Source organism: Chelonoidis abingdonii, chromosome 5, assembly GCF_003597395.2.
Source record: "Chelonoidis abingdonii isolate Lonesome George chromosome 5, CheloAbing_2.0, whole genome shotgun sequence".
NCBI classification, from domain to species: Eukaryota; Metazoa; Chordata; order Testudines; family Testudinidae; genus Chelonoidis; species Chelonoidis abingdonii.
This window is the reverse complement of record NC_133773.1, coordinates 77151274-77165501: the sequence shown is the minus strand read 5'-3', so window position 1 is coordinate 77165501 and position 14228 is coordinate 77151274. Positions and strand designations below refer to the sequence as shown.

The 14228-nt window shown below is 42.0% G+C and overlaps 1 protein-coding gene across 1 annotated transcript; it reads right to left on the bottom strand.

Annotated features, from left to right (window-relative positions):
- Positions 1–832: 832 nt before the first annotated feature.
- Positions 833–7611, bottom strand: SPCS3 (signal peptidase complex subunit 3). The gene is made up of 5 exons (XM_032795424.2): positions 7232–7611; positions 5380–5453; positions 3067–3143; positions 1797–1912; positions 833–1266 (listed from the first exon to the last, which is right to left on the bottom strand). The coding sequence occupies exons 1-5, from the start codon at positions 7372–7374 to the stop codon at positions 1134–1136; spliced, it is 543 nt and encodes a 180-aa protein (XP_032651315.1). The 5' UTR covers positions 7375–7611; the 3' UTR covers positions 833–1133.
- Between the last annotated feature and the right edge of the window lie 6617 nt (positions 7612–14228).

Genomic DNA, 14228 nt, shown 5'->3' with positions numbered 1-14228 from the left:
TAAGTAGTCCCAATCTTTTTAATTTATCCCTATGAAAGTCTAATTTTTGTTATTTTCAGAATTTTACTATATTTTAATTTTACTTGTCTATAATACTGAAAGTCAAGAATTCCAAATATTTTACAAGAAAATCATATATTTTGTAAGTACTTTTTAATTTTGGATCATTCTTACTCATATCTTTTTTTAAAAAAAGATTTTTATTTTGTATATTGCACAACACATCCCAAATGCTTTGAGATTATCTTCTGACTAACTCAAAATGTTTATTTGTACAAGTGTGAGAAAAATGCACACTTGGTTAATATTAAGCTTTTCCAAATAAGCAAAAAAATTGCCAAATTTATATGTTAGAGGTATTTTTCCACTGTTTTATCCTCCTTATGATTTCTACTGGTATCTGTGTTGTAAACAGCTCTTAAAAGATTTGTGTGGGTTCTTTTCAACACCAAACACATATTCTTGTTAAATCAATGGCACACTCTTGTTAAATCAATATTACATAAATCTTTCAAATAAGGAGTTCTGTTCAACCAACATCAAATTTGAGCTGGAATAGTACTAAAATACTCCTGATTGATGGCTCATGGATAATGAAGAACAACACTTTCGAGTAGCTTTTGATTCTACTAGAAAGGAAACAATCTACCTTAATGCAGCATTCTAAACTCACTTATTTAGCAGCAGCTGAAGAATACAATACAATAAGCACAGTGCCTATCAAACTGCAAGTAGTCCTACATTTTTTACTAGAACACCAAAATTTGTGCATTGCGCTTTAGATAGATTACATAAACACTTTTATACTAAATTTTAAAATAATCAGACTATGTTCTGGTTTAAAATGTTTATTTATAAGAAACATTTTTCTACCCATATGGCCAACAAAAAAAGTTAATTCAAAAATTTTAAACTATCAGTTTACCTTTCCTGTAAGTTTCAGCATCAATGTTTTATTTAAAATAATAATTAAAAAAGTCTAAATTTCAGCTGTTTTTTTTCCTGCTCAGTTGGAGCCAAAGAAATCAAGTACCTTTGACTGGAGAGCTGCAGGGGATAGGAGGAGAAAGTGATAAAATTTATTCATAATATACAAGTATAAAAATATGTTGCTTAGGATTCAGTATAATAATTTAATAACTTTTTGCTGTTTCATAAGTATCTGGGAATGGAACAGATACATGTCCTGATCCTGTCACAAGAGGTAGAATGCCAGCATTTGGTACAACGTTCCATGAGAGAGTCAAAGTGACATTTCTGTTTCCCCTGTAAAATCAAAATAGATCATCAGAAGAAATACTCAACTTATATCTTTATAAGTTACCTTGAATATGAATACTTTTCTGTGAGCCAGAAATAATGAGCATTTTAAATTTACACAGTTTGCATTAATTTACAATATTTGCACAAAGCTACTGCATGGAATATGACCTAGAGTCCGATAACTGTCCTGCAAAAGTAGTTGAGAGTTCTCCACACCTTGCAGGACATGACTCTAGCTCTGCAGGCATAGACTGAAACCTGGCAGCCAACTGCTCCTGGCAGCCACTTGCTTTTCAGCCCACTGAACTGGGGGACAGACCATGGAGATCGGGATCTCTACCACATAGCACATCTCATCAGCTGCTTTCTGAAGATGTAATTGTCTTGAAACAATTATAAGATTTAAAATAATATAATGAGCTGTTAAATATTCATATTCCCCCTTACCTATCTCTCTCCCAATCCTACCTTAACAACACACAAATATTCAGAGTACAGAACAGCTACATTATAAAGAAATGTAATTTACTCACTTGAGACCATTTCCATCATCAAAGAAAAAGTATTTTGATTTCATGTCTTTTAGTAACAGCTTTGGACTATCTCCTCTCAAAATGATCTTGTCCCAAAGGACAACCTGGTTCAGGGCCTACAATTAAAATTAATCACTGAGTTAACACAATGAAGTATATCTGATCACGGAAATTACAAAGTATTACTAATTCAAGAAACTGAAATTGCAGAGCATAAACTTTGTTTTATGGATTGCAAGTGTAACAGAACTATGTCTCACAAGAACAAAGGTTTATCACTAAAATATTTAAATATGATAAAGATAACAGATCTGACAGAACCTTATTTTAAGATTTTAAAGACATACCAGTAAAAAGTATGATGGATCAAAGATGCTAGTTTTTAATTGTAATTACAACTGTAAAAGTAAAAAAGTGATTTTAAACTCAAGAATGAAAGACTTGAGTTGTACTGAAGTCAAACCCTATTATTTTGTTCAAAATTTTCACTTTTTTTTAAATGAAAGATTACTGTATTCAGATTTGTAAATATAATTCCTAAAGAATAACTGCACCTCAGTAAGGTGTCCTGAATTCATAAGAGGTTTTAGGCATCTCTTCTGAACTACTTAGTCAGCAATGATGATCTGCCATATTGGGGAACTCAGAATTTTGTACGGTGTCTTCTGATACAATTTAAACAAGGGACTAAAATATACCATTATAATGTATCAATTTATAAGAGCTGGCTGTTTATAAACTGAATTTACGAAATATAAAACAAGATAATGGACTCTTAAAGTCCAACTCTTAAAGCCCAATGGAAACAGAGAATTCTAAACATTGATTCAGCAAGTGCAGTTGTGCTACCAGCATAGATGAATATTACTTTATTTAAATGGTCATTAAAAGCAGATTAGGTAGTGACATAGTCTTGAGAATGAATTTTAAAAATCACTTTAAGAAAATTCTGACCTTTCTACAGTGGCAGAATAGCCATACCAGTTGAAACCATTGAGAACAGCTGTTTTAAGTGATAATGGCGCCAAAGGACTATCTATCAAAAGCTGTAAGGCATTTTAGCTATGTCACTATTTGAGAAAGTCAGAAGACATAACATTTGGAATTCTTACTATTAAATATCAGCAAAAGCAAAAGCCAAAGATTGTAGGAATAAGTCAAAGTAGTATGAAATTTTCATACCGTAATCTTTCCTAGGATGATTACAGCATATTAAATAGCAGCTAAACCAAATAATGTTAATTGTTTAAATTTTCTATTTCATACTTACATTGTTTTTTGTTGAATATTCTGCAGATAAATACAGAAATAACTGTTTAACATTCCAATCAAATATAGTTTGCAGATGTGAGCAAGTTAAGAAAAATGGTATACCAATTTTATTTTTAAATGTTATTTCTACCAAATTCCAACATAGATCATCTCATAATCTAAGTACAATATAATTGTAACATTTAAGATATTTTTCTACATTTCATCATAGCTGATGTTATCTGTTTTCCAGGGCATACTACTTAAAAGGTGTTCTAACCGGAACTTTAATATTTTTTTAGTCAATATGAACAAAATTAAAGGTAATCAGTATCTCTTTAGAAGCATGAGAAATAGTTTTTTGTACATGTCTAAGAGTAAGACTATGTTTTAGTCACTGGTATTTTTAGTAAAAGTCATGGACATGTCACAGGCAGTAAACAAAAATCCACTGGCTGGGAACCACGGCCAACGGGACCTGCAGCGGCAATACCTGTGGGAGGAGGCAGCACATGGAGCTAGGAGCTGAGGGAGGGACATGTGACCACTTCTGGGGAGCACCCCCAAAGGAAGCGCACCCAGAGCCCTCACCCCCTCCCATGCCCCAACATTCAGCCCCCACCCAAAAGTCTCATTCTGCTCCTCGGGGTGGAAGGGGTGGCCCAGACTGCCCCAGCAGCAGCCAGTGGGACTGGCCCCGAGGCTGCCTCAGCTGCTCAGGCAGCCCTGGAGCCAGCTGTACGGGCTGCTGCAGAAGTCACAGAAGAGACTGGGACTAGGTGTGAGGTAGAGGGGAGACAGCTCTTGCAAGGAGCTGGGGCACAGGGGGAGAACTGGGATTGGCTGGGCAAAAGAGCGTGGGATAAGGAGCCAGAAGGGGAGAGAGAGGAGGAGCCGGAGTAGAAACTATTAAGAAAGTGAAGAGGACTATAAAAGAAACACAAAAACAAGCGCCATGCAATCAAAGATGGAGGGAAAGGGGAGAAAGTAAGATGGGGAGAAAAACAGAGGACAGAAGTTTTGATATAATTGTGTATGCTGCTCAATAAATTAATTAGTAAATAAAGGACCATGTCTGCCCTCAATCTTTTAACAAAAATACTCCCACTGACATCCATATTATAGGTCCATAATTTTATAATCCAGGTTTTCCTAACAGAATGAGTTTGAAACCCATGTCATAGATCTTTAAAGTATTCATAAAATATACATTACATAAGCAATCCCTATGATTAACTATTTCTCTCCTTACCGACCTACACCCATACCATGGCTCTCCATATTAAGCAATATCACTCCTCCAATATTTGTCGTGAGGATGCTACAAGAATGATTGAGATGATCAGAGCTAACCCTGCGCCTACCACTATCTACAGAAGACTTCAATCACCCAAGAGCATGCTTGTCATTGAGGCAACTGTTGTGGGCCTATCTGTCCTGTCTAGATTTCTCTGCGATGTTGATGTGGTATGAAGAATGGGTTGCAGTTGATGTCAGATACCAGTTTCTTGACCCAACCATGTATGTACCCAGCTTTATTTGCCACGCTGCTCATGGGCCTTCTGACCTGATTTCAAACAGGCCAGGGTAAATGGGCAGCCAGCCTTCACACCTGTGACCAACAAAGAATCCTAAATGCGGCTGTGGCCAAACACATCACACATTACTGATAACTGCACTCTCACCAGATTTAATGGTGGTTGGAGGACTCTGCACTTTGCTGATGAGGTTGCCATAAACTGTCTTGGTAAGCTCGTCATCCGATAAGAACTACAGTAGAACCTCAGAGTTACAAACACTAGAGTTATGAACTGACCTGTCAACCACACACCTAATTTGGAACCAGAAGTACACAATCAAGCAGCAGCAGAGACGAAAAAAATTCCAATACAGTACAAATACTGTTAAACATAAACTGCTTTAAATAAAAAAGAAGGCAGCATTTTTCGTCTGCATAGTAAAGTTTCAAAACTGTATTGAGTCAATGTTCAGTTGCAAACTTTTGAAAGAACCACCACAACATTTTATTCAAAGTTGTGAACGTTTCAGAGATACGAACACCTCAGGTTGTTTGTAACTCTGAAATGTTTCTAACTCTGAGGTTCTACTGTAGTTCTCTCCTCAGCCAACATATTCTCTAATTCCATTTACTTTAAAACACTGCTTTCCAGAGATATTGGTGGTTGTCTTCAAACTTTTTACTTTCTTAAGGTCTTCTGGTTTAAATATTTGAGGACTGGTTTCATACATTACAACCATAACCACTACGGAAGTGGCGTCAACAATATAGCAGAGTTTATATTTTAACCATTAGTGTTTTTATAAAGGATATCTGCGGTAACATCAAATGTAACAAATCCTAGATCACTTCTTTCTCTAGGCCCAGTAAAGTCTTCAACATTTTTTCTAAAAAAAAACAAAACACAAAATTAGCATAGTTTGCATTACTTATTTGTTTTGTCTCAATGATCATTCTTACTGTACACGTTCCACCATTCTGATTGATTGATACACCCATTTATTGTATCTTGTCTTAATCAGATGGTAAGCACTTTAAGTCAAGAACACTGTTTTACTGTTTGTACACTTCCTAGCACAATGGGGCCCTTATCCTGATTGGTGCATTTAGGCACTACTAGAATTCAAATGATAAAATAAGAGTAATATTGTATGGACTTTTTCCTGCCTACAGAGACATGGGCAGCTCAACCGTACTTCATTCGATTTTAGTCAATGATATGTAGCCATCACCAACTAATCAATGCCAATTTCAACAACTGCAGCAGCAAAGTCAGTCATTCTGGTTGTACTACTATTTTCAGTCACACCAACTGATTTTACATCATAAAGAGCCGCTTAGCCCATCTACATTAGCCACCTGTTAGCCCTGATTTCATATTTGTGCTGCATACACACACTATAAAGTTCTCCCTCGGCACGTACAATCCTCAAACAAAAAAATACTACATTGGTTGAAAGTTTATGCTCTCTCCACAATATTAAGTCATCATGCAGTTAATCATGACATAATTTGGTTGACAACGGATAAACCTCACCACCAAAACTTCAGGAATGTTGAACTTGACATTAAGATTTGCTCCAGACAAACTGAGCTTATTCAAATCTCCATGCATAAAAACAGAAACCACACACCCCTGAGCTTTAAAAACAAAAAATTAAGTTTGCCACACTGATTAGTGCCTTCCTTACTTCAAAAAAAAACACCTAAGAAAGCCTACAGTTTTGTTTTGAAGACTGACTGCAGACTGTTCCTTCACACAAACAAACATATCTTCACAGTATATGCACCTACATGACAGGTGCACAGTGTCCCTGTCAATTTGTTACAGGAAGAACCCACACATTAAACTGGGGTTTAGCCAAAAAAAAAAACATTGAAAAAAGATGCAAATAGATCTCCAATTCCATTCTGACTAGGTTACTAGTTCGGTTTTAAAAAATTTGGCTTACAGAGATGAAGGATGTTTAAAGGCATTTAAAGTTTGTCAATACATGTTTATATAGCCAATCACACTTTTTAAAAGACAGCGATTAAAGAAGGGAAGGTGGCATGTTGGAAAAGGTCTAGCATTAAGTTTGACAGAAGCCAATCACGGAATTTGAATTCAAAAGAGAATAGTGCCCCTTGTCAACATGTCTTGCCTTCATATAAAGCAGGAGTCTTGGTGTGTGTGATTGTGTGCAATTTATGCACTGCAACAGCTTTCACACAGAGAACTGGCAGAGAGGAGGAGAAAGGACACCAGTACAACAGAGTTGACTGTCGTGGGGTTCCCTCATTGGCCCAGACACGGGAAAGGGAGAGAGCCGGAAGGAAACTGCAGAGGCAGACACTGGCTGTACTTATTCTAGGCCCAAGCTACAGACAGGAGATGTGGGGAGCTGCGGGGGGCACTGATGTGGCCAAAGATTTGTTTAACGTCTCCGTAAAGCAATCAGGGCAGGCAGCGTCGCTAGATTCCCATGCCGCAGCCCCCTAGTTTCCAGGTGCGGGGTGCGGTCACGTCGCAGCTACCGGTCCACCACGCCGGGCAGGGGGCGCCGGCTGCTCCCTCTCCCCGCAGGCAGAGTTTGGCTCGGCGCCCTGTGTGCGCCAAACCTCCCGCGGGATCGAGGCGGGCACGGGACGGGCACGCGGGGAAGGGCCCCGGGGCCGCACTCACAGCATGACCCGGGAGACGGCGATGCGGACGGGCACGCTGCGCTCCTTGAAGGCGGTGGTGATGAAACAGCCGAAGGTCAGCGCCGCCATGACGCTCAGCGAGAAGGCGAAGAGCGAGTTGGCCCGGGACAACACCGTGTTCATCTCTCCGCCCGGCCCGACCGCTCAGCCACGCAGGCCCCGGCCGCCTGGCCTCTCCCTGCCGCACCCCACGGGCGGACACCGCGGGCAGCCGGCTCGGCAGCGACTGGGGCAGGCAGCGGCGGGTTTCTGCGGGGCCAGGAGCAGCAGCAGCAGCAGCCGCCTCAGTGCGTGAGCCACCGGCGGCAGCAGCAGCAGAGAGGCTAGGCCAGGCCGGACGCGCCTGAGCCCGCCCAGCCAGTGGGGAGGAGCCGCGCGACCGCCCCCCTGGGGAGGCGGGACATCCGGCCTCGGCCTCTCACCCAGCCCGCCCGGGCCCCGCCCGGCATCTCCTGCGCGTGCCCCCAACCGACAAGCCGCTCCGCGCGCCGCTGTCCCAACAGCATCTACTCTCCAGCTCCACACCTGGCGCCCTGCTCTGCTTTCACGCGCCTGCCCGCTAGCTTTAGAGGCGATCCTCCTTGTGTATCTGTGTTGTTCATGGCCAGTGTCTCGTTCCCCTGGGTTTGGGATAGTCTCGCTCTGTCCAGCTCTCTTGTGTCACATTGATGGCAGAGCCGTTTCTCTGTTCGCTAAGGTTTGGGTGTCTGTTACCAGCTCGAGTGACACAGGCTGATTTTGTTCTGGAGAGTGTTCTAGCATTGCACGTTTCATAGTGCTACTAAGGAAGTCAGGTATCAGAGGGGTAGCTGTGTTAGTCTGGATTTGTAAAAGCGGCAAAGAATCCTGTGGTACCTTTTAGACTAACAGACATTTTGGAGCATGAACTTTCGTGAGTGAATACCCACTTGTCAGTTGCATGCGTCTGTTAGTCTGTAAGGTGCCACAGGATTCTTTGCTGCTTTTAAGGAAGTCAGGCCTGGCCTGGAGTAGGAAAAATACTTGTATCTGGCAGCAGGTGTCAGCACCAGTTCACCTACTTTCAGATGAAACTTCCTGAGTAAAGCAGGAAAAACGGTCTTCAACACCTTACAAGTTAAGCCTGGATCCTAGTGTGGTGGCACTGTAGCCGTCAAGCTTGTTAGTTTTGATTTGCTATTGTTTTGGTCTATTGTCTTGAGTGCTGTTTGATTTACGTAAGGATTTGTGCCGTAGTGGTAGGAGTTTAGTGTTGAAGTCTTCCAGTGATGTCCTGAAAAATAGATTGTGTTTTCAAAGTGATTGAAAAAGTCTCTGGCCCATTTGGCAGTGGCAAGTAGGAAACCTCCCCTGTAAAGGATTGAAAAGGTCTAAATTTCTAGCCTTTCTGGTTGCAAAGATGACCTTCTAAATGTGAACAGAAGCAAGGTTGTCCTGTATGTGTAGACAGACAGCTGCAGTGGCTCTGCTGCTGCTTATAGCTAAGGCTACGATTTAGTCACGCATATTTTTAATAAAAGTCATGGGCAGGTCACAGGCAGTAAACAAAAATTCACGCATGATCTGTCCGTGACTTTTACTAAAAAAAATACGCAACTAAATCTTGGTGCAGCTGCTGCTGCTGTGGGCAGAGGGGCGGAGCTGGCCCAGCGGCACCAGCTGCTTGAGGACCCCAGAGCAGCAGCAGCCAGAGGCTGCCCTGGGAGCTGCTGAAGCTGTGGCTCCTCCAGCCATCCCGGGTACTGTTGCTGGGAGCCACTGGGGCCAGCAGCAACAGCCGCTGCTTGGGTGGACCCCAGTGCCAGCTGCTCAGGTGATAAGTGCTGCTGGCTGCAGGGCCATTCCAGCAGCAGCCAGTGTGGCTGTCCCCAGGGCCACCTGAGCAGCTGACCTTGGAGCCAGCTGATTGGGTGGCCCTGGGGTCAGCCACACTGGCCACTGCAGAAGTCACGGGGGTCACAGAAAGTCATAGAATCCGTGACTTCTGCTACCTCCTTGACAAACAGGGAGCCCTACTTACAGCTTTCCCGCTAAACATCGGTGAAACCAACAAGACTATGGACAATTTCACTGCTACTATTTAGAACCCTATGGGTAGAAATGAAATAGTCAAGTATAAAATCACATTTTCACTTTGCTGTTGTTTAGGAATACTATGAGCAGCTGGAGAAGAGGACTCCAGAACAGAAGCTGTGGAAAGGGTAAAGTACAGTAGAACCTCAAAGTTAGGAACATCAGAGTTATGAACTGACCAATCAACCACACACCTCATTTAGAACCAGAAGTACTCAGCAGCAGAGACAGATTACAAAAAAGCAAATACAGTACACTATTAAAAAATAAGGAGAAAGTTTAAAAATTGACAAGCTTCAGAAACTGTTTCTATGCTTGTTTTATTTAAATTAAGATGGTTAATTAAGCATTTTTCTTCTGCATAGTGAAGTTTCAAAGCTGTATTAAGTCAATGTTCAGTTGTAAACGTTTGAAAGAACAACCATAACATTCTGAAGTGTTCGTAACTCTGAGGTTCTAGTGTAGTGAAATCATTCCTAGCAGCAGTGAAGCTGCTGCTGGGCAGGCAGATGGCCATGTGGAGTCCCCCTCCGTGGGCTGTATGGGGAATTCTCTGCTTCCTACCTCCTTCTCATCTCCACTTTGTTTCTCAGTGTGGAGCTGGAGAATGCAGAGAATGATAGGAGAGCACCTATTTAAATAGAAGAGAAATTGTGGCCTCCTTATGCCTATAAAGAAAAGCTCAGCCTACTCAAAGGAGGGAGGCAGAGCAGGCAACTGGTGCTATATTCAGACATCAGGAAGATACTCTGGAAAAATATACTGGGTATGGGAGCACTGATTTATTTGGGAGAAGAGCATGGTGGCACAGGTTTTCACCAGGGCTAATATGCTTAGTCCTGTGGAATTTTTTTTAATTCGAGATTTACAATGTACATCAAATAACTTGACCAAAACTGATTCTAAATATGCTTTGGAGCCAAAGACAGCACATTTTTGGCATCAGGTTAATTTGCTTTTGCCCACTACGTGGCACACAACAAAGCTTTATAAGGTAAAGTGCTTTTATACCTCACTGGTTTAGCTGAGATCTTCACACTTCATTGTGCTTTGCATTCCATGGCAAGAAGCCTGACTCACTGATCTCCCTCGCTGTGGCTTTATCTCAGTCCCTGAGTCAATTCTTTGTTCTCTGTCACCGTGTATTTTTATGTCTCTTGTCAAAGTACCAATAGCTTTTAACTAGAGATTGCCATTCCTTTTCTCAAGCCAGACTACTTTTTGCTGGGTCTGTCATCACTTAACTGATACTTCTTAGGGGAGGGATTTTAAAAAAAAACCCATTAATAGTATGATAATTACCCTACCATGTGACTGTGGTATAATCTTTTAAGTCTAACTCATGTCATGCAATTGAGGCCAGGAAATAAAAATGAGCCACTTACCAGCGCCAGTCATAACTTCTGACACCACACAATAAAGGTAACTAAATATTTGGCAAACATGGGTAAATGTAGTCAGTCACTCTGGAAGATAACATGACTGAGAATTGGAAGATTCTTTCACTTTCTGAAAATGCGTGATATTGAGGAGAAATCAGAGAGATTGAAATCCTGCCCCCTCCTACATGTGGTAGATCTAACAGAATTATTGGAAATGTACGATAAATTCCAATAGGATCATGAAGGACTGCAAATTACTAGACAAATTATTTAAAAAGTTTTAAATAATTTGAACCAATCAAAAATGTTACTTTACATTAAGCCATATACAAGATGAGACCATTGCCAATTGTCTTAAAGACCTACTAAGTAAAACTGAGTAAGTTAAGGATTGATGGAGGTCCAAAAGCTTTTAATAAGGCCAACAAATGTGAGGAAATAGTTGTGGTGGTCATGTCATGGCTTCAAAACACCAGAGTAGTTAGTATCCATTTGGGTTGCAAGCCAAAGTTTTTGGCAGCCCTGACTTGAAACAGAAAATATAAAACTTTTCACCTTCAACTCTCCTTTTGATAGATTGATATACCTCATGCGGAGGCAAAGCACCATATCCTCCATCTTTCAGAATCTGGAAAAGGTAGAAATAATAGTTGATGAGCTGCTGATTATTGGGAAGAAAATAATTAACACAATGAGAGTATGTAATGTTCTGCAGTTTGCCAAAGATGATAACCTCAAATTGAACAGTAACAAATGCCAGACAGAGCTGCATAAATTTAGATCACTAGGATGGACTAAGTGACAGAGGAGTTTGAAAGGACCCATGAAAGGTGGAGGCAGTTGCATAAATGGAAAGACTTGCAAAACAAGGAGCTTTGTGGACATAAGAACTTAAATAAGCAAATTCACCCCTAATTTGTCACAATTAAGTGCTTCACTCAAAATAATGCTTGACAGGATAGAATGTCACCGAGATGATTAGCAACCATTAAGACATTTAAAAAAAAGTGACATAGGAGTACAAGTATCAAAATATTTAGAGATTCAGAATGATCTGGAGATCTAGGTAGGTTAGAAATTGACCCTGTGCAGATGGAATTGCAAGTACTCAAATATAAAACGATACCCGTTTCAAACTCCTTATTGTGGACATTGTTCCAAGACCACCTATAAATAGTGAATGCAAGTACCTCTAGGAAGAAGAGTTTAAAGTAAATAGGATGTCATTTATTTTATGTTTATACAGTACCCAGCACAATAGGGTTCCCAATTTGATTGGGATCCCTTGGCAGTACAGTAATACAGTGCAAATATATATGACTCAAATATTACTCATTTTTTTAAAACAAATTGACAGCTTCAAGTGAGAAACAAATTACCTAACCTTATAACAGTTTAAAAGAACAATCCTGATGGATGAGCTGCAGAAAAAACCTACATACTTTCAGGCTTAAAAATGTACAATCTGAAAATCAGACCATAAAGGGTTTCATCTCAAGTTAAGTCTACTCTAGAGAAATGTACTTTATTCAGTACTATTTGCTCCCTCTAAAACGAGTGATCAAACACAAAGGCTGTGGCTACACTTGTGAGTTGGAGTGCATTAAATCAGCCCTGGGTGACCTAACTCCTGAGGTGTCCACACTGGCAAGGCACATAGAGTGCCCGGATTCTGCAGCTGGAGCGCCCCTGGTAATTCACCTCCACGAGAAGCATAAAGCTTGCTGCGCCTTGGCTAGAGTACTGCGGTGCCAGTGTGGACACCCTGGTCTATTAATGTACACTGATTGGCCTCCATGAAGTGTCCCACAATGTCTGTTCTAGCCACTCTGGTCATCTCTTTGAACTCTACTGCCCTGCCATCAGGTGACCAACCATCAGACCCGCCCTTTAAATTCTCTGGGAATTTTGAAATTGCCCTTCCTGTTTGCTCAGAAAGGCATGTAACGCTCTCAGCACATCTTTCCAGATGACTATGCCTCCACACACTAGGCGATCCCCAGTATGGAGCAATGGCGAGATGCTGGACCTCATTAGTGTTAGGGGGGAGGAAGCTGTCCAGTCCCAGCTGTGCTCCAGCCGTAGAAATTACGATACCTACGTGCAGATATCACGGGCCATGATAGGAAGGAGCCATGATTGGGATGCAGTGCAGGGTTAAAGTGAAGGAGCTGCGGAATGCCTACCACAAAGCACGGGAAAACGAAAGGCTCCACCAGGAGAATGCAGATCACCGGCAACAACCATGGAGTGGCTCCTAAGCATTATGGAGCACCAAGCAGACTCGATGCAGGTGCTCACAGCACTGCAGATGGAGCAGATCTTCGCCTTCCCTCCCCACACTGCAGCCCTTGTCCTAAAACACTTTCCCTTGTGCACCCATGTTACCACCAACCCACTTTCCCCAACATCTGGTTTCTTATTGCCACCAGCTGCCTCCAACATCTGTAGCTTCATCACCCAGCTCTGCAAACTATGCCCTTACCCACTGCACTCAACCCCATCACCATGCACGGCACTCTGGACAGGAGGGCTGAATATGATAACAGGATATATGCAAATCTGTGACTGTCCCATTCCCCACCCCACCCCCTTCCCTTCTCCCACACTGCGCAGATGTATCATGCCATGTGTGTTTCCCCAGCAGTTGTGTTTCTTTTTAATAAATGAATTTTCTGGCTTTGCAAACATTCTTTATTGCATTAAGTAAAAGATAGTGTAGCCCAGGAAAGCAATAGGCACTGCAAGTCAGTGCATCATACAAACAACAAACACAGATGCCTACTAGCATTGGAACCGCTGCACTTCACTTCCGTTCAGGGCTCCAAACATTACTTGTTGCTTTCAGCATTGAATTACTCCCTCAAGGCATCTCTAATCCTTACAGCCCCATGCTGGGCCCCTCTAATAGCCCTAGTCTCTGGCTTTTCAAATTCAGCCTCCAGGTGTTGAACCTCCATGGTCCGTGCCTGAGTGAAGCTTTCACCCTTCCCTTCACAAATGTTATGGAGGGAACAGCATGCGGCTATAACTGTGGGGATGTTGTCATTGGCCAGGTCCAGCTTCCCATACAAGCGGCCCTATAAATGGCCAAAAGCACACTCAACAGTCATTCTGCACGGACTCAGCCTGTTGTTGAACCGCTCCTTGCTGCTGTCAAGGCTCCCTGTGTATGGTTTCATGAGCCACGGCATTAAAGGGTAAGCGGGGCCTCCCAGGATCACAATGGGCATTTCGACTTCCCCTACGGTGACCTTCTGGTCTGGGAAGAAAGTCCCAGCTGAAGCATCATGCACCTTTCTAGACTAGCCTGCGTTAATGTCCATGAAACACCCACGGTGATCCACAAGTGCCTGAAGAACCATCGGAAAATACCCCTTCTGATTTATGTACTCAGAGGCTAGGTGATCTAATGCCAGAATTAGAACATGGATCCCATCTATCACGCTCCACAGGGAAACCCATTTGTGCAAAGCCCGCCACAATGTCACACACGTTGCCCAGAGTCTTGGTTCTTCTAAGCAGGATGCGATTAATGGCCCT